This window comes from Loxodonta africana, chromosome 11, assembly GCF_030014295.1.
Source record: "Loxodonta africana isolate mLoxAfr1 chromosome 11, mLoxAfr1.hap2, whole genome shotgun sequence".
In the NCBI taxonomy this organism is placed as follows: domain Eukaryota; kingdom Metazoa; phylum Chordata; class Mammalia; order Proboscidea; family Elephantidae; genus Loxodonta; species Loxodonta africana.
This window is the reverse complement of record NC_087352.1, coordinates 104,004,918-104,027,676: the sequence shown is the minus strand read 5'-3', so window position 1 is coordinate 104,027,676 and position 22,759 is coordinate 104,004,918. Positions and strand designations below refer to the sequence as shown.

Below are 22,759 nucleotides of genomic sequence, written 5' to 3'. Positions count from 1 at the left end.
GGAGGTCACTCCTTACACTTTCTCCCATATTCCCACCCCATGCCCATCAATCAACAAACCCCTGGCCCCTCTCTATCTCCCCTTCCACTGCCCCAGCCGGGCCCCCAGCACTGCTCTCTTGGACTGTTGCAGGAGCTTATAACTTGGTCTCCTTATCCCTAGTCCAATCCCATTATTGCAGTTATATTTATCTAAATAAAATACCCATCTTACCTTAAGAATCCCCAGTGTAAACTGCTTCAACAGCTCTCTGTCTTCTGCAAAAGGGATTGCTGTGACGGAGCATGGTTTTACAGAAGGGATACGTGTGACAGAGTATGGTTCTACAGACGGGATCCCTGTGACGTAGCATGGTTCTGCAGAAAACCATGGTTTAGAAAAGAGTCCATTCAAAGGTGGCACCCAGCTGCACCTCCAGCCTTACTTCCTGCTGTTTTTTACTACTTTCAACTCTGAAATTTCCAATTGTTTGTGACTACCTGCTCTACTGTGCTATTTCACACTTTCCTGCCTTTGCTCGTTCATCCTTTACGTGGAATTCCCTGGTTGCCTTTCTTGGCCTGGCTTAGCTCAACCATCATCTCCTCCAGGAAATGCTTCCTGAGCCACTCACTTGGTGTGCTCACGGGAGCCTGTTCACGTCTACAGCTTGGCCATTGCTACATTATGTTAACATTATCTGGTTGTATAGCTGTCTGCCATGCAACACAATAGGTCCTCCAGCACCTAGGGCAAGGCCATGCACATGCCAGGAGTTCAAGCAGCCTTTGCTAAACTGAACTGAACTGAATAAGTCAAATCACCATGTTTTCTAGATGTTATGCCATGTTACGTATTTTGTCCCCATTTCTGATTTTATGTTTTCAGGTGTCTCTGTTCAACTATGTATTTTTGATTTCTTGGGCTTTTGCTCTGCCATATGCCAGGCTGCGCCGTCTGGCTTCAAGTGTCTGCACTGTCTGGACCTGTGTGATCATTGTCTGCAAAATGTTGTACCAGCTCCAAACCATTAAGCCTGAGAACTTTTCTGTTAACTGTTCCTTGGTGAGTCTCAAAGATGAGGGGATCTTCCTGACTGCCTTTAGGGAAGTGAGGCGGATATCTGGGGAGCCTTCATCCCCAAGCATATTCTGTCTGTCTTTTAAGTCACCGCAGCCAGGCTGGATATATCCTAGCCCTATGTGCTTTGCCCAAGTGTCTTCCCATGTCAAGATTTCCCCTCGAAACAGATCTTTCCCTGCCTAGCCCACCAGTGACCCTTTGCTCAAATCTGAAGGACAACAATCTGGACTTTCCTAATCTGTGTAGCCATTTTACTCCATTTTGTTTTCTTTTCAGCCAAATGAAAATCAGACGAACATAGACCTCGACCAGTTGAACACTTCGATACTCTACAACGCTCCCATCGACCCCACAGAGTGGGTTGGCCTGAGGAAGTCTTCCCCCTTGCTTGTCTACCTGAGGGTAACAGCTTCCTTGTGTTTCATTTGGGCCTCAGCACAGTTGTAGTTTGGAATTCTTTCCCTTGAGACTCTGAATATCACGTTGATCTGTAACCTCATCTTCTTATGTGGCACTTGGAATTATGTTCAAAACAAATGACTAAATATTAAAATCAGTATTGCCTTGTGCTGAAAGAAATTGATCAAGTAGTTGGAGATTAGTTAAAGTATGACAAATGCAGACACTGGAACATTGTATAACCATTAAAAGATTGAGGCAGGTGGATATGTCAGACATTGAGAGAGGGTCAAAATAGATTATTAATTTAAGATAAAAATGTCAATACACTGTACAAAATATGGCCTCTGCTAAGCACAAAGAAAAATATTGAGAAAATATACCAAATGGACAACAGTGATTACTTCTGAGAAGTGGATTTAGCATTACAAGAAATTTTTACAATTTAAATTCAGTATTCCCCCACATATCTGTCAATTTGTCGTACTGTGGGGGCTTCTGTGTTGCTGTGATGCTGGAAGCTATGCCACCAGTATTCAGATACCAGCAGGGTCACCCATGGAGGACAGGTTTCAGCTGAGCTTCCAGACTAAGACAAACTAGGAAGAAGGACCCAGCAGTCTACTTCTGAAAAGAATTAGCCAGTGAAAACCTTATGAATAGCAGCAGAACACTGTCTGATATAGTGCTGGAAGATGAGCCCCAGGTTGGAAGGCATTCAAAAGACAACTGGGGAAGAGCTGCCTCCTCAAAGCAGAGTCAACCTTAATGACGTGGATGGAATAAAGCTTTCAGAACCTGCATTCGCTGGTGTGGAAATGAGACGAAAGTGCTGCAAACATCCATTAATAATCGGAACCTGGAATGTACGAAGTATGAATCTAGGAAAATTGGAAATCGTCAAAAATGAAATGAAATGCATAAACATCGATATTCTAGGCATTAGTGATCTGAAATGGACTGGTTTTGCCATTCTGAATCACACAATCATATAGTCTACTATGCCGGGAATGACAATTTGAAGAAGAATGGTGTTGCATTCATTGTCAAAAAGAACATTTCAAGATCTGTCCTGAAATATAACGCTCTCAGTGATAGGATAATATCCATGCACCTACAAGGAAGACCCGTTAATACAACTATTACTCAAATTTACACACCAACCACTAGGGCCAAAAATGAAGAAACTGAAGATTTTTATCAACTGCTGCAGTCTGATATTGATAGAACATGCAGTCAGGGTGCATTGATAATTACTAGCAACTGGAATGCAAAAGTTGGAAACAAAGAACAAGGATTGGTAGTGGGAAAATATGGCCTGGGTGATATGCCAGAGATCGAATGAAAGAATTTTGTAAGACCATTGACTTCTTCATTGCAAATACCTTGTTTCACCAACATAAATGGCAACTATACACGTGGACCTCACCAGATGGAACACACAAGAATCAAATGAACTACATCTGTGGAAAGAGATGATGGAAAAGCTCAATATCATCAGTCAGAACAAGGCCAGGGGCCAACTGTGGAACAGACCATCAGTTGCTCATATGCAAGTTCAAGCTGAAACTGAAGAAAATCAGAGCAAGTCCACAAGAGCCAAAATACAACCTTGAGTATATAGCACCTGAATTTAGAGATCATCTCAAGAATAGACTTGACGCATTGAACACTAATGACCAAAGACTAGACGAGTTGTGGAATGACCTCAAGGGCATTATACATGAAGAAAGTAAGAGGTCATTGAAAAGAAAGAAAAGACCAAGATGGATGTCAGAAGAGACTCTGAAACTTTCTCTTGAATGTTGAGCAGCTAAAGCAAAAGGAAGAAATGATGAAGTAAAAGAACTGAACAGAAGATTTCAGAGGATGGCTCGAGAAGACAAAGTAAAGTATTGTATTGACATGGACAAAGAGCTGGAGATAGAAAACCAAAAGGGAAGAACGTGCTCAGCGTTTCTCAAGCTGAAGGAACTGAAGAAAAAATTCAAGCCTCGAGTTGCAATAATGAAGGATTCTATGGGGAAAATATTAAACAATGCAGGAAGAATCAAAAGAAGATGGAAGAAATACACAGAGTCATTATACCAAAAAGACTTAGTCGATGTTCATCCATTTCAAGAGGTGGCATATGATCAGGAACTGATGGTACTGCAAGAAGAAGTCCAAGCTGGACTGAAGGCATTGGCAAAAAACAAGGCTCTAGGAATTGACGGAGTATCAATTGAGATGTTTCAGCAAACGGATACAGCACTGGAAGTGCTCACTTATCTATGCCAAGAAATATGGGAGACAGCTTCCTGGCCAGCTGACTGGAAGAGATCCATATTTATGCCTATTCCCAAGAAAGGTGATCCAATTCAATGTAGAAATTATTGAACGATATCATTAATATCACACTCAAGCATAATTTTGCTGAAGATCATTCAAAAGCAGCTGCAGCAGTATAGCAACAGGAAACTGCCAGAAATTCAGGCCAGTTTCAGAAGAGCACATGGAACCAGGGATATCATTGCTGATGTCAGATGGATCCTGGCTGGAAGCAGAGAATACCAGAAGGACGTTTACCTGTGTTTTATTGACTATGCAAAGGCATTGGACTGTGTGGGTCATAACAAATTATGGATAACATTGTGAAGAATGGGAATTCCAGAACACTTAATTGTTCTCATCAAGAACCTGTACATAGATCAAGAGGCAGTTGTTTGGACAGAACAAGGGGATACTGATTGGTTTAAAGTCAAGAAAGGTGTGTATCAGGGTTGTATCCTTTCATCATAACTATTCTATCTGTATGCTGAGCAAATACTCTGAGAAGCTGGACTATATGAAGAAGAATGCAGCATCTGGATTGGAGGAAGACTCATTAATATCCTGTGTTAATGCAGATGACACAACCTTGCTTGCTGAAAGTGAAGAGGACTTGAAGCACGTACTAATGAAGATCAAAGACCACAGCCTTAAGTATGGATTACACCTCAACATAAAGAAAACAAAAATTCTCACAACTGGACCGATAAACCACATCATGATAAACAGAGGAAAGATTGAAGTTGTCAAAAATTTCATTTTTCTTGGATCCGCAATCAACAGCCATGGAAGCATCAGTCAAGAAATCAAAAGATGTGTTGCAATGGGCAAATCTGCTGCAAAGGACCTCTTTAAGGTGTTGAAGAGCAAAGGTGTCAACCTTGAAGACTAAGGTGCGCCTGACCCAAGCCATGGTATTTTCAAATGCATCACATGCATGTGAAAGCTGGACAATGAATAAGGGAGACTGAAGAAGAACTGATGCCTTTGAATTGTGGTGTTGGCGAAGAATATTGAATATACCATGGACTACCAAAAGAACAAACAAATCTGTCTTGAAAGAAGTACAACCAGAATGCTCCTTAGATGCAAGGGTGGAGAGACTGCGTCTTACATACTTTTGACACGTTGTCAGGAAGGATCAGTCCCTGGAGAGGGTATCATGCTTGGTAAAGTACAGGGTCAGCGGAAAAGAGGAAGACCCCCAACGAGGTGGACTAACACAGTGGCTGCAACAATGGGCACAAGCATAGCAACGATTTTAAGGATGGCGCAGGACAGGGGAGTGTTTCATTGGGTATTGGGTCGCTATCAGTCAGAACTGACTCGACGGCACCTAACAACAACAAAGAGCATATATTAGTTTAGAAACAATAAACGATATCTTTGAGAAATGAACTTTAATTGCAAATATTTATATCAAACATAATGAAAGCAATATTCTTCAGATTTTTCACATTTTATTCTGAGCAGCCCACGTAACCTTAAGTTGACAATACACTTAAAACCTTTAGCACCTGGAGTTAAGTGGACTAAGCATCCCATTTTCTTAGGCTGTGTGGCTTTCTGGTTTTTCTCATATGGCATTTGTAATAGTACCTACCATAAAGAGACGATATAAGGATAAAACAAACTGATATTTGAAAGAGGTGATTACAATAGTGCCTGGCACATAATAAAGATTAATAAATGTTGAGCATTTTATTACTGTTGTCGTTATCATCATTATTATTTTATCATTATCATCCTTCTCAATTTACTGCTTTTTCTAGCCAGACTTTGGAGATGTTCAAAAATTCCCCCTCTAGCTAACATCGCTCCTCCAGCTAGTCTGGTTCCCAGTATGTCTCTGTACTACTTCATGCATGTCTTTGCAAGCAAGGTGGGACCACCCCTGTAAGGTAACTGGATATGTGGTATGCCCTTCTTCAGGAATGGAAATCAGTAGCAGGGGTCTTTTTTTCTAGGAGTCTAGATTGTAATGGAAATTAGCCTTATTTGCACAGTGGAGATAACTCCACCTTTGTGATAACACAGGGAAAATAAACACTGAACTCAATACTGGATTTTATGGAGGTGGAATGTTACACAATATTATCCCTTTAGACATCAAGATGAAATACAGTGATTCCTTATGGGGTTGCTTAAAATTACCAAACCATAAAGCATTTGGTTTCACACAACTGTGTTTTCTTGGTTTGTAGAATAATCTCCTGATGCTAGCTATTCTGGCCTTTGAAGTTACGATTTACCGACATCAGGAATACTATAGAGGTCGAAACAACCTTACAGCCCCTGTGTCTAAAACCATCTTTCATGACATCACAAGACTACACCTAGATGATGGCCTTATTAATTGTGCCAAATATTTCATAAATTACTTCTTCTACAAGTTTGGCTTGGAGGTGAGTTTTCTTGGTGTGTTTTATTTCTCTTTTCTGGGAAAATTCAAATAACTCATTTTGGTTATTTGGCAACTGTAGCGTCATTGCACATCTGCAGACCACTTTGTCGCCTCAGAATCGGCTGAAGGTATTTCTGTTGCAGGGTCAACCTGGCCAAGTTTCCCCAGATCAGGTCCCAATGTCCCTCGACAGCACATCAGTGAACTTGGCTTCTCTAGGTCTCCGTAGCTATAGAAATTCATGGACAAAAGTTATCATGTTGACTTGTTTCTTATTAAGGATAACATATTATTAAGCTTCTTTCTGTTTTGTGAATTCTGAAAGTGTCACCTCTTCACAAAATGAACTGATTTAACCTAAAATGATTGTGGTAGTGCCTGGCTCTTAATGGAATGAATTTGGAACAGTTATGCTTCATGAAGAGGTCATAGCTGCAGTTCTCTTCACTGCTCGAAGTAGTTTTTGTTAACAGAGATATGGCGAGTTTTTCTTTTGGAAGTAATGTGCACAGTATTTCGGTCTTCCTGTTAAAAGACATCAAGAAGAGACAAGGCATTGGGAAAATGTACAGACCCTCAGAAAGGCAGGGCTTCTGCCACCTACACAGGGCTCACAATGGCACCGCTGTCCTTTCCTGTGGACCCAGTCTTTGCCTCTTTTCATTCTTACACAGACGTGTTTCCTGATGTCAGTTAATGTGATCGGTCAGCGAATGGATTTCTACGCCATGGTCCACGCCTGCTGGCTGATTGCAGTCTTGTATCGGCGCAGAAGAAAAGCTATCGCCGAGATCTGGCCCAAGTATTGCTGCTTTCTGGCGTGTATCATCACGTTCCAGTACTTCGTCTGTATCGGCATCCCACCTGCTCCCTGCAGAGGTGACCCTGCCTCCCCCAAGAGCCATTTGCTCCCATATTAAGCCGTTAGGATGTGGACGGGGGGGGGAGAAAAGCGGAGAACAGTTTTGATTCGTTGTCCATTCTTCCCTCCCTGCAGATTACCCATGGCGGTTCAAGGGTGCCAGCTTTAACAACAACATCATCAAATGGCTCTACTTCCCTGACTTCATTGTGCGGCCCAACCCTGTGTTTCTCGTCTGTAAGTGTTTCAGCCGCAAAGCCAGGGGATATTCGTCTTTGGTTTTGTAGTTGCTGATTATTCATCAGGTGTTGGGCATTAGTGCCCTGCTTCTTCCACCGGACCCCTATACTCATGTAAAGGCTTGCCTCTGTGCGTTAATATCACTAGTTGTTAATACCTTCTGCTTGCCCCATTACATTTGCAAAATTAATAAAAAAAAAAAAAAAAAGAAATTGGGAATACCAGATTCTTCACTTTCACGACATCACATACACACACACACACACACACACACACACACACACAGCCTTTAGAAAATAAACTAGACGGGGGGCCTTATATTTTGTGAGCCAGTTGTTTCTGGATACTGCTACAGACAGACCAAACCTAAGGTGTGACTGGGAAGATGCTACCCAAATTCCAGGACCTCTGAAGCTGGGCTGGAGCTCCAGACTCTTCCAAGGCAAGGCTGGTGAACTGAAGGCTTGACATGGCCCCGTCAAAGACGACAGAGGGTGCTGAGTACCATGGAAAACTACAAAGTAGGAGTCTTGCCTCAAGGCCCCGAGGTTTTTAAGCAGTGACATTGTGATGATGAAACCTAAAGCTTGGCACTACAGGGGCCAGCCTGGCACAGCCCGAGGGTGTGTTCTGAGCAGTCGGCCCTAGGGCATCTCTGTGGGACTTTGCCCCTCCACCCTCACAACCAGGGGCCAGCCTGGCACAGCCCGAGGGTGTGTTCTGAGCAGTCGGCCCTAGGGCATCTCTGTGGGACTTTGCCCCTCCACCCTCACAACCAGGGGCCAGCCTGGCACAGCCCGAGGATGTGTTCTGAGCGATCGGCCCTAGGGCATCTCTGTGGGACTTTGCCCCTCCACCCTCACAACCAGGGGCCAGCCTGGCACAGCCCGAGGGTGTGTTCTGAGCGATCGGCCCTAGGGCATCTCTGTGGGACTTTGCCCCTCCACCCTCACAACCAGGCCCATCTCTTCACTGTCCTCCTCAAGCCTTCACTGGGGTGTATGCTTCTGGGAGCAGTCTCGAATAAAAATGCAAAGGGAGATGGAGAGAGTTAAGAAAAACAGACGCATCTGTGTCTAGTCCATGTAAAAAAAAACGAAAAGATGGGGAAAATTGTTCCAGTGGCCTCCTCATAACCACGGTGGGACAAAAATGCAGATAAACCTTGTCATATGAGAGAATCATAACGGCTAATAATTAGTACCTAATGCTTTCACTCATCAGCATGCAAACCCAGATACAGAGATTTGCCCATTGAGAGCTCCTCTTCTGTTCCCCAGGTAGGGAAGAAGTGACTTGGCCCTGACATCGAAATCCAGGGTGAACTTTATGATACAACTTGGGGGAACAGCTGACTTAGGAGTTGGAAACAGCTCATACTGTGTCATGACTATCTTGCATTAGGTGAACCCCAAAGAGGAGAACCAGTGTGATTAACTCTCTTACCCTTGACTTGCCAGATGACTTCATGCTGCTTCTGTGTGCCTCCCTACAAAGGCAGATTTTTGAGGATGAAAATAAGGCTGCAGTGCGCATCATGGCGGGTGACAATGTGGAGATTTGCATGAACCTTGATGCAGCCTCATTTAGCCAACATAACCCAGTACCAGACTTCATTCACTGCAGGTAACAGTAGCTTTACATTTCTCAAGAGCTACCTGGCTCTGTGCGTTTCACCTAGATTATACCTCCGTTTGCAGTTCACTCTCTGCTATACTGAGTGTTTTAGTCTCCCAATGCTGTCGTAGCAAAAAATACCACAAGGGGGTGGCTTTAAGGAACAGATGTTTGTTTTCTCACAGTTCTGGAGGCTAAAAGTCCAAATGAGGGTCTCAGCCATGTGGATTCCTCTGTGGCCCCTGCTAGTGTTGGTGACTGCCGGTAATCCTTGGCATTCCTTTGTCCTGCTGGTAGCTGTCTGTGGTGTCTTGCCTTGTGTGTGTCTCTGTGTCTATTCTGGTGTTTTTATAAGACACCACTCTGAAGTGATTAGGTTTAGGACCCACCCTACTCTGGTATTACCTCATTAACATGGCAAAAGAAAACCCCTGTTTCCAAACAGGATCATATTTACAGGTATGGGGGTTAGGACTTCCACATTTGTTTTTGGGTAGCACAATTCAAGCATAGTACCTAACCTGCTTCAGGTTCAGAAATTGTACGAGTAAGCTTGTGAGAATAAGACAGAAAACACTAGTTCACATGCCCTGAAGGGAAGCTTAAGGGACCCTTGATGCATTGAGGGAGCCCTAGCAGCCTGTGTTGCAGTTGTTCAGAGGGCTCTTAGGTAAACGTGGAAGCTCTACCTTAACAACGACAAGCAAGAAATCTATGAGAAGTGCGCACCAAGCTCGTGCGCACACACATACTCACACTCACTCACATGCACACACATGCAAACACCCACACCCACTCACACTCGGAAATGCCAGCAGCCTGACTCTACTTTATTCAAACCATACACACTACAGAAGGCTCTGTGGGAGTTCCTGTGTTACTGCTCTACTGGGCCATGGACATTGTCTGCAGTGATCCCAGGATACCGAGTAACAGTGACATTTTATTCATCATCCTTCATTTATTAAGTCAAGGAAGGGTGTGATACATTTTAGAAAAATATCGTAAAAATGTTTAGAATTATTAAGGTTTGGAATGTGAAAATTGGAAACAAAGAAGAAGGATCTGTAGTTGAAAAATATGGTAGAATTTTGCAAGACCAACGACTTATTCATTGCAAGTACTTTTTTTCAACAACGTAAATGGTGACTATACATGTGGGCCTCACCAGATGGAAAACACAGGAATCAAATTGACTACGTCTGCAGAAAGCGATGATGGAAAAGCTCTGTACCATCAGTCAAAACAAAGTCAGGGGCTGACTGTGGAACAGGCCATCAGTTGCTCATATGCAAGTTCAAGTTGAAGCTGAATAAAATTAAAACGACCCCACAAGAGCCAAAGTACACCCTTGTGTATATCCCACCTCAATTTGGAGGACATCTCAAGAATATATTTGAACACTAAACCCTAGTAACCGAAAACCAGATAAGTTGTGGGATGACATCAAGCACATCAGACATGAACAAAGCAAAAGTTCACTAAAAAGACAAGAAAGAAAGAAAAGACCTAAATGGCTGTCAGAAGAAACTCTGAAACTTGCTCTTGAATGTAGAGCAGCTAAAATGAATGGAATGGATGAAGTAAAAGAGCTGAACAGAAGATTTCCAAGGGTGGCTTGAGAAGACAAAGTAAAAATTGTGCTCGTTCAGAAACCTGTACACAGAACAAGAGGTCATTGAAAAGACAGGAAAGAAAGAAAAGACCAAGGTGGATGTCAGAGGAGACTCTGAAACTTGCTCTTGAACGTCGAGCAGCTAAAGCAAAAGGAAGAATTGATGAAGTAAAAGAACTGAACAGAAGCTTTCAGAGGGCATCTCGAGAAGACAAAGTTAAGTATTATAATGACATGTGCAAAGAGCTGGAGATGGAAAACCAAAAGGGAAGAACACGCTCGGTGTTTCTCAAGTTGAAAGAACTGAAGAAAAAATTCAGGCCTCGAGTTGCAATAGTGAAGGATTCTATGGGGAAAATATTAAAGGACGCAGGAAGCATCAAAAGAAGATGGAAGGAATACACAGAGTCATTATACCAAAAAGAATTAGTCGATGTTCATCCATTTCAAGAGGTGGCATATGATCAGGAACTGATGGTACTGAAGGAAGAAGTCCAAGCTGCTCTGAAGGCATTGGTGAAAAACAAGGCTCCAGGAATTAATGGAATATCAACTGAGATGTTTCAACAAACCGATGCAGTGCTGGAGGTGCTCACTCATCTATGCCAAGAAATCCGGAAGACAGCTTCCTGGCCAACTGACTGGAAGAGATCCATATTTATGCTTATTCCCAAGAAAGGTGATCCAACCAAATGCAGAAATTATAGAACAATATCATTAATATCAGATGTAAGCAAAATTTTGCTGAAGATCATTCAAAAATGGCTGCAGCAGTATAGCAACAAGAAACTGCCAGAAATTCAGGCCGGATTTAGAAGAGGACGTGGAACCAGGGATATCATTGCTGAAGCCAGATGGATCCTGGCTAAAAGCAGAGAATACCAGAAGGATGTTTACCTGTGTTTTATTGACTATGCGAAGGCATTGGACTGTGTGGGTCGTAACAAATTATGGATAACATTGTGAAGAATGAGAATTCCAGAACACTTAATTGTGCTCATGAGGAACCTTTCCATAGATCAAGAGGCAGTTGTTCAGACAGAAAAAGGGGATACTGATTGATTTAAAGTCAGGAAAGGTGTGTGTCAGGGTTGTATTCTTTCACCATAACTATTCAATCTGTATGCTGAGCAAATAATACAGAATCTGGACTATGTGAAGAAGAACAGGGTATCAGGATTGGAGGAAGACTCATTAACAACCTGTATTATGCAGATGACACAACCTTGCTTGCTGAAAGTGAAGAGGACTTGAAGCACTTACTAACGAAGATCAAAGACCACAGCCTTCAGCATGGATTACACCTCAACATAAAGAAAACAAAAATCCTCACAACTGGACCAATGAGCAACATCATGATAAACGGAGAAAAGATTGAAATCGTCAAGGATTTCATTTTACTTGGATCCACAATCCACAGCCATGGAAGCAGCAGTCAAGAAATCAAGAGATGCATTGCATTGGGCAAATCTGCTGCAAAGGACCTCTTTAAAGCGTTGAAAAGCAAAGATGTCGCCTTGAAGACTAAGGTGTGCCTGACCCAAGCCATGGTATTTTCAATCACATATGCATGTGAAAGCTGGACAATGAATAAGGAGGACCAAAGAAGAATTGATGCCTTTGAATTGTGGTGTTGGTGAAGAATGTTGAATATACCATGGACTGCCAAAAGAATGAACAAATCTGTCTTTAGAAGTACCACCAGAATGCTCCTTAGAAGCAAGGATGGCGAGACTGCATCTTACATACTTTGGATGTGTTGTCAGGAGGGATCAGTCCCTAGAGAGGGACATCATGCTTGGCAGAGTACAGAGTCAGCGGAAAAGAGGAAGACCCCCCAACGAGGTGGATTGACACAGTGGCTGCAACAATGAGCTCAACCATAACAACGATTGTAAGGATGGCTCAGGACCGGGCAGTGTTTCGTTCTGTTGTGCATAGGGTCGCTATGAGTTGAAACCGACTCGACGGCACCTAACGACAACAATGGATCACAAGGGTCCAACTGCGTTGTGCATGGAGTCATCATGAGTCGGGGGCTGGCTCAATGCCAGCTGATAGCACCTGCGTGGAATGACAGAGGAACTATGAGTGCTTAAATGGTAAGCGTACTATGATTGTTTGTGAGAAATTTGACCAAAACAGGATGATGGTAAGTAAACACAGTGTTTTCATTTTTGTCTCTTCATCCATTACTTAATATTTGAGGACTCCTATGTACAGGGCAACATACGGAGTTCAGAGTACGACCTCTAAAGTGCGCTCTGTGTAATCACAGGTGGAACAGGCTTCTCTTCCTGGTTAAAATGGAATCGCCTGATTTTCTTTCTTGTTTTATCTTTGTTGTTGTCGTTCGTCCTTTCACTGTTTGGTTTTGTTTTCAGGTCTTACTTAGACATGTCCAAAGTGATTATCTTCAGCTACCTCTTCTGGTTTGTCCTCACTATCATCTTCATTACGGGAACTACCAGGATCAGCATCTTCTGCATGGGTTACTTGGTGGCCTGTTTCTACTTCCTGCTCTTTGGGGGTGATTTGCTGCTGAAACCCATCAAGAGCATCCTGCGCTATTGGGACTGGCTGATTGCATACAACATTTTTGTGATCACGATGAAAAATATACTGTCAGTAAGTGGCTCCTTGTCCATAATGCGTTGTGGTTTCCATGTCAGCATAAATAATCCATCAGTGGTTATTAAAAGCCCATCACACTGCTCTCCTAAAAGCCCCAAGTAAGATGCTGCAGATTCCAAACTCCAGTGACCACTTACTCTTCTCTGTTTTGCCACATTAAGTGGACGGAATCCTTTTTGCTCATTTCCACCACCTCAAGGTCACCTGACAAGAGGCCATGCGTTCATAGGAATAAACTGTAAAATGTATTTTATTCATTAAAATCCAATCCCTGCTAAGGAAGAATTTGTCATCATTTATGGTGTGTGCTGTGAGGTGGCCCTTTTATGAGTGGAACCAGAGTCACTGAGCCTCTTCAAAACTCAGTATCAAATAGAAGATCCCAGAGAGAAAGGAATAAAACTATAGAACAAAACTCAAATCCTCAAATCCCTAAAAAAAGGCCAGACTTAGCACACTAATAGAGACTAGAGGAATCCCTAAGACTATTGCCCCAAGATACCCTTTGAACTTGGAACTAAAGCCAGTCCTAGTGGTCACCTTTCATCCAAACAATAGATTAGCTTGTAAAATAAACAATATCACCCATGAATACTGGCTCCCTTAAGTAATCAACTATATGAGACCAAACGGTCAGCATTTACTATAAAACAAAGATGAGAAGCTAAGGAGGGGCAAGAAGCTAGATTAATGGGAACAGAACAAAAGAGTGGAAATAATCAAAATGTTGACACATTGTGAAAAATGTAACCAATGTCATGGAACAAGCTGTAGAAAAATTGCTACGTGGAAACCTAATTTGCTAAGTAAACTTTCACCTAAAACACAATAAAATACTAAAAAAATAGAAACTAGTGCAAACCAACCAACTTCCAATAGTAGAAGTAGCAATATCATAAAGGAAATAATACCAAATTTGACATTGCAAAAAATGAAAAATAAAATTAAAAGAAAGAAAGAAAAGTCACTAGCACTGTAGGGTGGGGAGGGAGGCAGACAGGTTGTGAAGTTCTTGGCTAAGGGACCTGTAAGATATGGGCAGACGTGGGGGAAAGGCAACTTCCTGGTTATCTCCTAGCACAGACGTCCAGATTAGGGCACAGCTCAGGCTACATAGGAGTCCCTGGGTGGTGCAGGTGGTTAAAGTGCTTGGCTGCTAACCAGGAGGTGGGGGGTTCAAGTCAACTCAGAGGTGCCTTGGAAGAAAGCCCTGACAATCTAGTTCCAACAATTAGCCACCGAGAACCCCGTGGAGCCCGTTTCTATTCTGACACACCCGTGGGACAGCCCTGAGGCAGCGCTGACTTCACGGCAGCTGGTTTTGTGGTCTAAGATGACATGGGGCTCCCTCCCCACAGTGTTTGGCTGCTCTGCTATTAAATAGCTGTATTCAGGGCACAGCCGTTTCTTGACTTAGCAGATAACTCAAGCTGCCTACTAATAATTCCAGAGTCCCATAAAGTCTTTTAGGCCACAAAAATACCATTTAAGTTACTTATTTCTCCAGGAGACTGTCATGAGGTGAAGGAGTTAATAAAAAAAATAAAAATAAATTTTTTTTTTTGTTACGTCTCTCCAAAACCTTCAAACCGACTGTCATCTAGTTGATTCCAATTCAGTGGCCCTGTAGAACTGCCCCGTAGGATTTCCAAGGCTATACATCTTTACAGAAGCAGACTACCACATCTTCTGCTGAGCGGCTGGTGGGCTCAAACTGCTGGCCTTTCAGGCAGCAGCCAAGTGCTTCACCACTGCACCGCCAGGGCCCCACAATACCTCTCTACCCAGAAACCCAGTGCGGTCGAGTCAATTCCTAATTTACAGTTAATCCCTGTACCTAGGCTACAATTGATAGTATATTAAAGGAACGGTGATGTAATCATTTCCTGCTTCTCCCCTTCCTTGCTACTCAAGGTTGAGCTCACCAGGCAATTTAACTGTGAAAGCTATTTGATTCTCCCCACCCCCGCCGCCCCCCGACACGTGCTTTGATGTGGTTAGAGGTATGGAAAGCCAAATCTGTGTAGCCATGAATATGTATTTGAATAATTCATTATGTTTCCAACCCATTGAAATGCTAATGCTCTAGTTAATAGTAAAAGTAACTTTTATTAAGCACCTTTACCCCATCAAAATTTTTTACTTTAAGGTTAGTACTGAGAGTTGTTGGAGAAGGTATGAGACAGGGCAACAGAATGCCAGTTTACTCTAAAGCCAGTCTGAGGTTAAGGGACCTGCTGCCTGAGGCTGATCTTTACCACCTGTGAAATGTCTGAATACAAAGTCAACTCATTCATTTGTTCATTTTGTAAACCTATAGTATAGACATATTGTTTGCAACTGTTTTATATCTAAGAGAACTAGAGAGAAATAGTACTTGGGTACTACCCTCCAGGAATTCACATTCTGGAAGGGAAGATAGACCTAGTGATAAATAATTATAATACAGTCTGTCAATGCTAATTATCACAACATTTTAGGAAAACCAGAAAAAAAAGAGTGCCTAAGAATTTTTTTTTTTAAGATTGTACCTAAATAAGTTGGGAACAGGCTTCCTAGAGGAGATACTGTTTGAACCCATCAGAGACTTGAAAAATATATTTAAGAGACTCCAGAGAGAGAAAAAAGGGGAAAGTTCCTAACACAGAGAACAGAAACACAGGCATGGTAGGGCAGGGTGGGAATCTTAGTTTAGGAAGCATGTTCCCATGGGCTAGGGAACCCATGCCTGGGTTACCACTAGCTTAGCAGCAAATCCTAATTATTCTTCTAACTCACATGTTCCCAGAAAATTGTGCAATTTAGCCATCACCTTGTGCTCTGGCTTGTAATGATTAATGTTTCATTTAAACCCCATTCCCTCAGAATTTGAACTTAACTCTAAGAAGTTTGTTGTTATCAGACAACCAAATGCCAATTAACAGAGGTGATTCCTTTGCCCAGAGAATTGTCCAAAAAAGGCTCAAAGCATATACTTTGCTCCAATTCAGCTTATATTTTTGATTTTCTCATGGTGAACAACATAGGTTTGATTTTGACTTATGAGAAAATAACTCTACCAAAATCAAAGTCCTGGGGTTCAGTGCTCACCCATTTACTACCCAAAGTTTAGCTTGTTCCTATGACAGCCCAAGATTTCCACTTTGAAAAGAAAGTTGCTTCCAAATGCAGAAAGCATTACACCAAGGGACCTTCCTTTACTCATTGGGTTTAACTTCCCCCAGAAAATTGAGGTGCTCTTAAGGCGTATAATGTGTGACCTCACAGTGACTGAATTTTTAGGGGCTGAGGCTTTGTGAATTCTTACATATGCTGGGATCACAACACACTAACGTTTTTTCCTGGGCGCAGAGTATCAGTATTGGTCTTCTGCCTGTTTTTCAGATCGGAGCATGCGGATACATTGAGAACTTGGTTCACAACAGTTGCTGGTTGATCCAAGCATTCAGCTTGGCCTGCACAGTCAAAGGCTACAAAATGCGTAAGTATGAAAAACAAATTTGGGCATGGAAGGGGAGGAAAGGAAGAACAGTTTTATTGCCCTAATCTAGAAATTGGACAAATTCACATTTAAAAAGAGAGATAAAACCAAAGGTCCATCCTGTCTCTAGACGGAGGCTGTGCGTCTGTCACCTGCACTCTAGGTATCTTTGGTTATCTTCTAGACATTGCCCAAACTTGGCAGGTCTGGAGATTAGGTATGGTGCTGCAGTAACTCCCTGAGCTTTCTGAGTTACAAGCAGGAAGGTTACAGGAGCCCACGTAAACTTCTGTAGTTGCTGAAGTTGGAATCTTTGGTCATCCAGGCAACTCTGACTTCCAGACCCTTCTCTCCTCAGGAGGTTTGGGGATCTTCAAAGTCACAAAAACAATTGGGAGGAGCATGAGGGTTACTCGACTTAGACTCCCACCTGATCAGAGGCAGAAGTTACATTTCCACCACTCGTACCTGTCGTACCAGAACCCAGGATGACATCACACATGGTCTTCATGTGTGCCTACAATATTATTTCCTGTGGTACTGGGATGTACAGACATCATTTCTTCAAGATTCTTGTTGAGGGAAAAGAAAGTTTCCCTCTCCCTGAGGGAGGAAATACTTAAGAGTCCTCCTTGGCAAAAAGGCCCTTCTGTTCCCTCCACTGTCAAGATGTCACTTGTGATCAACTTTATGAATTAATACTGATTCTGGATCTGAAGTATGCAGTCTTATTTATAATAAATCAACTCATAAATAAGCAAATGCTTCAGAGTTGTATTCTTATGCTTATGCGATTTCCCCAGACTGACTGTAGCATAGATTTTATAGAATAACGGTTGAAATGGATGTTGGTTTTAATTTGTTTTTTCTACTTTGTTGCCCTAGCTGATGATGACTCATCATGTAAACTGCCCAGTGGGGAGGCAGGAATTATCTGGGACAGCATATGTTTTGCCTTCCTCCTGCTGCAAAGAAGGGTGTTTATGAGTTACTATTTCCTACATGTTGTGGCTGACATAAAGGCCTCGCAGATCCTGGCATCGAGGTAGGTCAGGCCATGGGATCAAGTGGTTTCTCTTAGGAAACCTGTCTGAAAGTAAATTTCCCTCTACTTTTTTATCTGAGCTTACTCATATAACCCTAATCTTATTGTTACTGAGAATCATCTTCCAGGAAAACTGATCCAAGAAGGCTTTAGGGTAAGGCTTTTAAAACCTAATGTAGAATAGTAACAAGAAAATCTATGGAGCCATGCCACAGTTTACAAGGAATTGGGATACTCTGGAAGGTGTACTTTTCCAGGTCCAAAGACACACTGGGCTAGAGCCCTCTCTGTACAGCACACATCACTGGAAGAGTTCATTCTGGCTTCAGTCCTAGCGGTACCATAGGCCACGTCAGTCAGAGTTCAGTCCACCGTCCCCATCCCTACCTCCATTTTAAGAAGGAACTCCTGAAAATGGAAAGAAATGTAATTATCTGCTATTTTCCAGGTATTGAGCTAAATGGAGAAGTTAAAGAAGTAGCATGTTGTTCCAACCTTATTTTAAACTCTTCTTATTTATTTTCTTACTCTTACCTTCCTTCTAGTCTTTTTCCCCTAAGCTCCTGATTTTCTTCTTCTGTGGGCCACTGGAACAACTGGCATTACTATCTTCTTTTCCTTTAGACTCCAGCCTTTTCCCAGTTTTCCCCTGATCTTGTGGGTTTAGGAATAAAGGCTGAGAAGAGGAATGGGTATTAAGGAGAACACTATTGTGATATGAGTTCATTGCCCATGTGTGTGGGCTCTCTGTTCTGCGCATTTCAGAGAGGCTGACCTTGCCTACATCCCAGCTCATTAAAAATGCTAAATAAGCTGAGACACTTCAGGTTGTGTCCTATGAAACTGCTAGCATCCTCTCATTTTGTGTGTATACCACCAGTTCCCTAGAACCTGGTTCTTTCCTGCCAGGAGGAAGAGAATGTTCATTTCAAAAGTTTTCATATAGGGGCAGTTCCTAACCTTTGTTAGCTACTTAGAGCCAAATATGCAAAAGGGGCCTACATTGGATCCACAAAGACTTGTGGCCCCCCTCTATTGCTGGGTGGTGACTTGATTTTATGCACTATATTGACCCTTGAATTTACCACTATAATTGCTTTTCTAATACTCAGGACTTTATTTTCAGAGCTGAGTATAATATCACTTGTACATAGCAGCTGGTGTTTTGTAAATGCATCTTTTTTACCTTCCATAAGACATTTGATCCTTAGAGTTCCGGTACGTAATACTAAGCTGATATCTTTTCCCCAAAACTGTCACAGGCATTTAGAAAGCATGTGCTTCATGTTATAGCAAGAGTGATGGTTTTGGTTCAGAGAACAGCTCATATTTGTCCCAGTAAAGAAATGCCTTCATAAGCACTGAACTCACATGGAGCTGCTAAAGAATGCAATTCACTCATTCATTCATGCCCTCACTGCCCCTTCCCTCCTAGAGCTTCCAGACCAGTGGGAAAGTAAACAGATAGACAAGTAATTACAGTAAGTGTGACTAGTATGACAGAAGGAAACAGTCAGGGAACCAGGGGAGCATAGCAAGGACATACAACCAACTGCAGTGGACTTGGCCTCCATCCTAAGCTGTAATTTGAAGGGTGAATAAGATGTAGTCAGAGGAGGAGATAGGGCAAACAGCATGAGTGAAGTTACCAAGCTATGTTCTCCCTGAGGAATGGTAGGGAGCTCAGAATGGCTAGAACACAGAGGTTTGAAGTCAGGATAGTCAGTAGGAAGAGGCAAGCTGGCAAGGTCACCAGAAGAGGCCAGACACTCAGGGACCTGATATGCCATGCTATGACATTAAAAGTGATCCAACAAAAGACAGTCTTTTTAACAAATGGTGCTGGCATAACTGGATATCCATCTGCAAAAAAATGAAACAAGACCCAAACCTCACTCCATGCACAAAAACTAACTCAAAATGGATCAAAGACCTAAATACAAAATCTAAAACGATAGAGATCATGGAAGAAAAAATAGGGACAACGTTAGGAGCCCTAATACATGGCATAAACTGTATACAAAACATTATTAAGAATGCAGAAGGAAAACTAGATAACTGGGAGCTCCTAAAAATCAATCACCTACGCTCTTCCAAAGTCTTCACCAAAAGAGTAAAAAGACTACCTGCAGACTGGGAAAAACTTTTTAGCTATGACATTTCCGATCAGCCGCTGATCTCTAAAATCTACATGATACTGCAAAAACCCAACTACAAAAAGGCAAATAACCCAATTAAAAAATGGGCAAAAGATATGAATAGACACTTCACTAAAGAAGACATTCAGGTAGCTAACAGATACATGTGGAAATGCTCACAATCATTAGCCATTATAGAAATGCAAATCAAAACTACAATGAGATTCCATCTCACTCCAACAAGGCTGGCATTAATCCAAAAAAACACAAAGTGATAAGTGTTGGAGAGGCTGTGGAGAGATTGGAACACTTATACATTGCTGGTTGGAATGTAAAATGGTACACCCACTTTGGAAATCGATTTGGCTCTTCCTTTAAAAGCTAGAAATAGAACTACCATATGACCCAGCAATCCCATTCCTCGGAATATATCCTAGAGAAATAAGAGTCTTTACACAAAGAGATATATGCACACCCATGTTTATTGCAGCACTGTTTACAATAGCAAAAAGATGGAAGCAGCCAAGGTGCCTATCGAGGGATGAATGGATAAATAAATTATGGCATAGTCACACAGAACAGTGATGAATCTGTGAAACATTTCATAACATGGAGGAACCTGGAAGGCATTATGCTGAGTAAAATTAGGCAGTTGCAAAAGAACATATATTGTATAAGACCACTTTTATAAGAACTTGAGAAATAGTTAAAACTGAGAAGAAAACATTCTTTTGTGGTTACGAGAGGGGGGAGGGAGGCAGGGTGGGAGAGGGACATTCACTAATTAGATAGTAGATAAGAACTACTTTAGGTGAAAGGAAAGACAACACACAATACAGGGGATGTCAGCACAACTGGACTAAACCAAAAGCAAAGAAGTTTCCTGAATAAACTGAATGCTTCGAAGGCCAATGTAGCAGGGGCAGGGGTTTGGGGACTATGGTTTCAGGGGACGTTTAGACTTAGGTCAATTGGCATAATAAAATCTATTAAGAAAACATTCTGCATCCCACTTTGAAGAGTGGCATCTGGGGTCTTAAACGCTAGCAAGCAGCCATCTAAGATGCATCAATGAGTCTCAACCCACCTGGATCAAAGGAGAATGAACACCAAAGACGCAAGGTAATTACTAGCCCAAGAGACAGAAAGGGCCACAGGAACCAGAGACTACGTCATCCTGAGACCAGAAGAGCTAGATGGTGCCCGGCTACAACCGATGACTGCCCTGACAGGGAACACAACAGAGAACCCCTGAGGGAGCAGGAGAACAGTGGGATGCAGACCCCAAATCCTCATAAAAAGTCCAGACTTAATGGTCTGACTGAGACTAGAAGGACCCTGGTGGTCATGGCCCCCTGACCTTCTGTTGGCCCAGGACAGAAGCCATTCCCGAAGCCAACTCTTCAGACATGGATTGGACTGGACAATGGGTTGGAGAGGGATGCTGGTGAGGAGTGAGCTTCTTGGATCAGGTGGACACTTGAGCCTATGTTAGCATCTCCTGCCTGGAGGGGAGATGAGAGGGTAGAGGGGGTTAGAAGCTGGCGAAATGGGCACCAAAAGAGGGAGTGGAGGGAGAGAGCGGGCTGTCTCATTGGGGGAGAGTAATTGGGAGTGTGTAGCAAGGTGTATATAAGTTTTTGTGTGAGAGACTGACTTGATTTGTAAACTTTCACTTAAAGCACGATAAAAATTATTTAAAAAAAAAAAAGGTGATCCAACAGACAAGATACTAAGTTAAATGGAGAATTGATGTGTTCAAACAAGGGAGTCATTTGCATTGTAGAAAGATCACTGTGCTTGTGCTGTGGCCAAGAGATTGGATGTGAGCAGGATTGTCTGCAGAGGGACCATTGAGGTAGCTGCTGTGATGACCCAGGAGAGAGATAGTGCCTAGGACAAAGATGGGATAAATTAGAAAGATATTTAAGATGTAGAATTGGAAAAACGGGACAGTTGATTGGAAGGAGGAAAGGTGGTGATGGGAAGGGAAAGGCAGAGGATAGCATGCCCAGGATTCTGGCTTAAGCAAATGGTGGTACCAGTCCCAGGTATGGAGACCCTAAGGAGCTGAAGCCTGGGAGAAAAGACAGGCAACAACTGTGAAGTTGTAGTTCTCATCCCATTAGAAAAAATCCATTGCCATCAAGTTGATTATGACTCATAGCAGCCCTATAGGACAGGGCAAAACTGCCACATGGGGTTTCCAAGGCTATAAATTTTTAAGGAAGCCAACTGCCACATCTTTGTCCAATGGAGCTGCTGGTGGGTTCAAACCTGCAACGTTTCGGTTAGCAGCCAAGCAATTAACCACTGAACCACCAGGGCTCCTGGCTCCTTGTAGATCTCATGGGCACGTGAAACTCAACAAGTTGGGAAGCCCACCAGGCCGTTGAGCATACAGGTCTGCAGGCAAGAATAAGTTTGAGGATGATTTTACATAGATGGAGTTGAAGCAGTTGAGTGATTGGAGTTGCCAGAGACAAGACGAAGAATGGGAAAAGAGGCCTGGGAACTTTCACATGCAAGACACGGACAGAGAAGGAGGTTGCAAAGGAGACATGGAAGCCTGAGTGAAAAAGGAAAATAGGAAAGCATGGTGCCTTAGAGGCCTGTGGAAGGTTGTTTCAAAGAGGTAGCTCAATAGATGTGTTCTATAAGCAAGACTGAAACTTGAACGCTGAAATTTGTGACCTCATATGTCAAAGCCGGAAACCCTGGTGGCACAGTGCTTAAGTGCTACGGCTGCTAACCAAAAGGTCTGCAGTTCAAATCCACCAGGTGCTCCTTGGAAACTCTGTGGGGCAGTTCTATTCTGTCCTACAGGATCGACATGAGTCAGAATCCACTCGACGGGAACGGGTTTTTTTTTTTTTTTTTTTTGGTTTATGTCAAAGCCAAATAGGAGGGAGCTGAGAGGAAGGCAGAGGTAGAGACTTGGAGACAGTGATG

The 22,759-nt window shown here is 42.6% G+C and overlaps 1 protein-coding gene across 1 annotated transcript in view; it reads left to right on the top strand.

Annotated features, from left to right (window-relative positions):
* PIEZO2 (piezo type mechanosensitive ion channel component 2) overlaps positions 1 to 22,759 on the top strand; it is a 656,646-nt gene that overhangs the window by 552,732 nt on the left and 81,155 nt on the right. Inside the window, exons 20-28 of the mRNA XM_064294736.1 lie at positions 868 to 1,044; positions 1,339 to 1,464; positions 5,976 to 6,176; positions 6,850 to 7,054; positions 7,173 to 7,274; positions 8,738 to 8,903; positions 12,894 to 13,137; positions 16,528 to 16,624; positions 17,510 to 17,669. Coding sequence (XP_064150806.1) covers positions 868 to 1,044; positions 1,339 to 1,464; positions 5,976 to 6,176; positions 6,850 to 7,054; positions 7,173 to 7,274; positions 8,738 to 8,903; positions 12,894 to 13,137; positions 16,528 to 16,624; positions 17,510 to 17,669 — 1,478 coding nt within the window. The remainder of the gene's footprint in view (positions 1 to 867; positions 1,045 to 1,338; positions 1,465 to 5,975; positions 6,177 to 6,849; positions 7,055 to 7,172; positions 7,275 to 8,737; positions 8,904 to 12,893; positions 13,138 to 16,527; positions 16,625 to 17,509; positions 17,670 to 22,759) is intronic.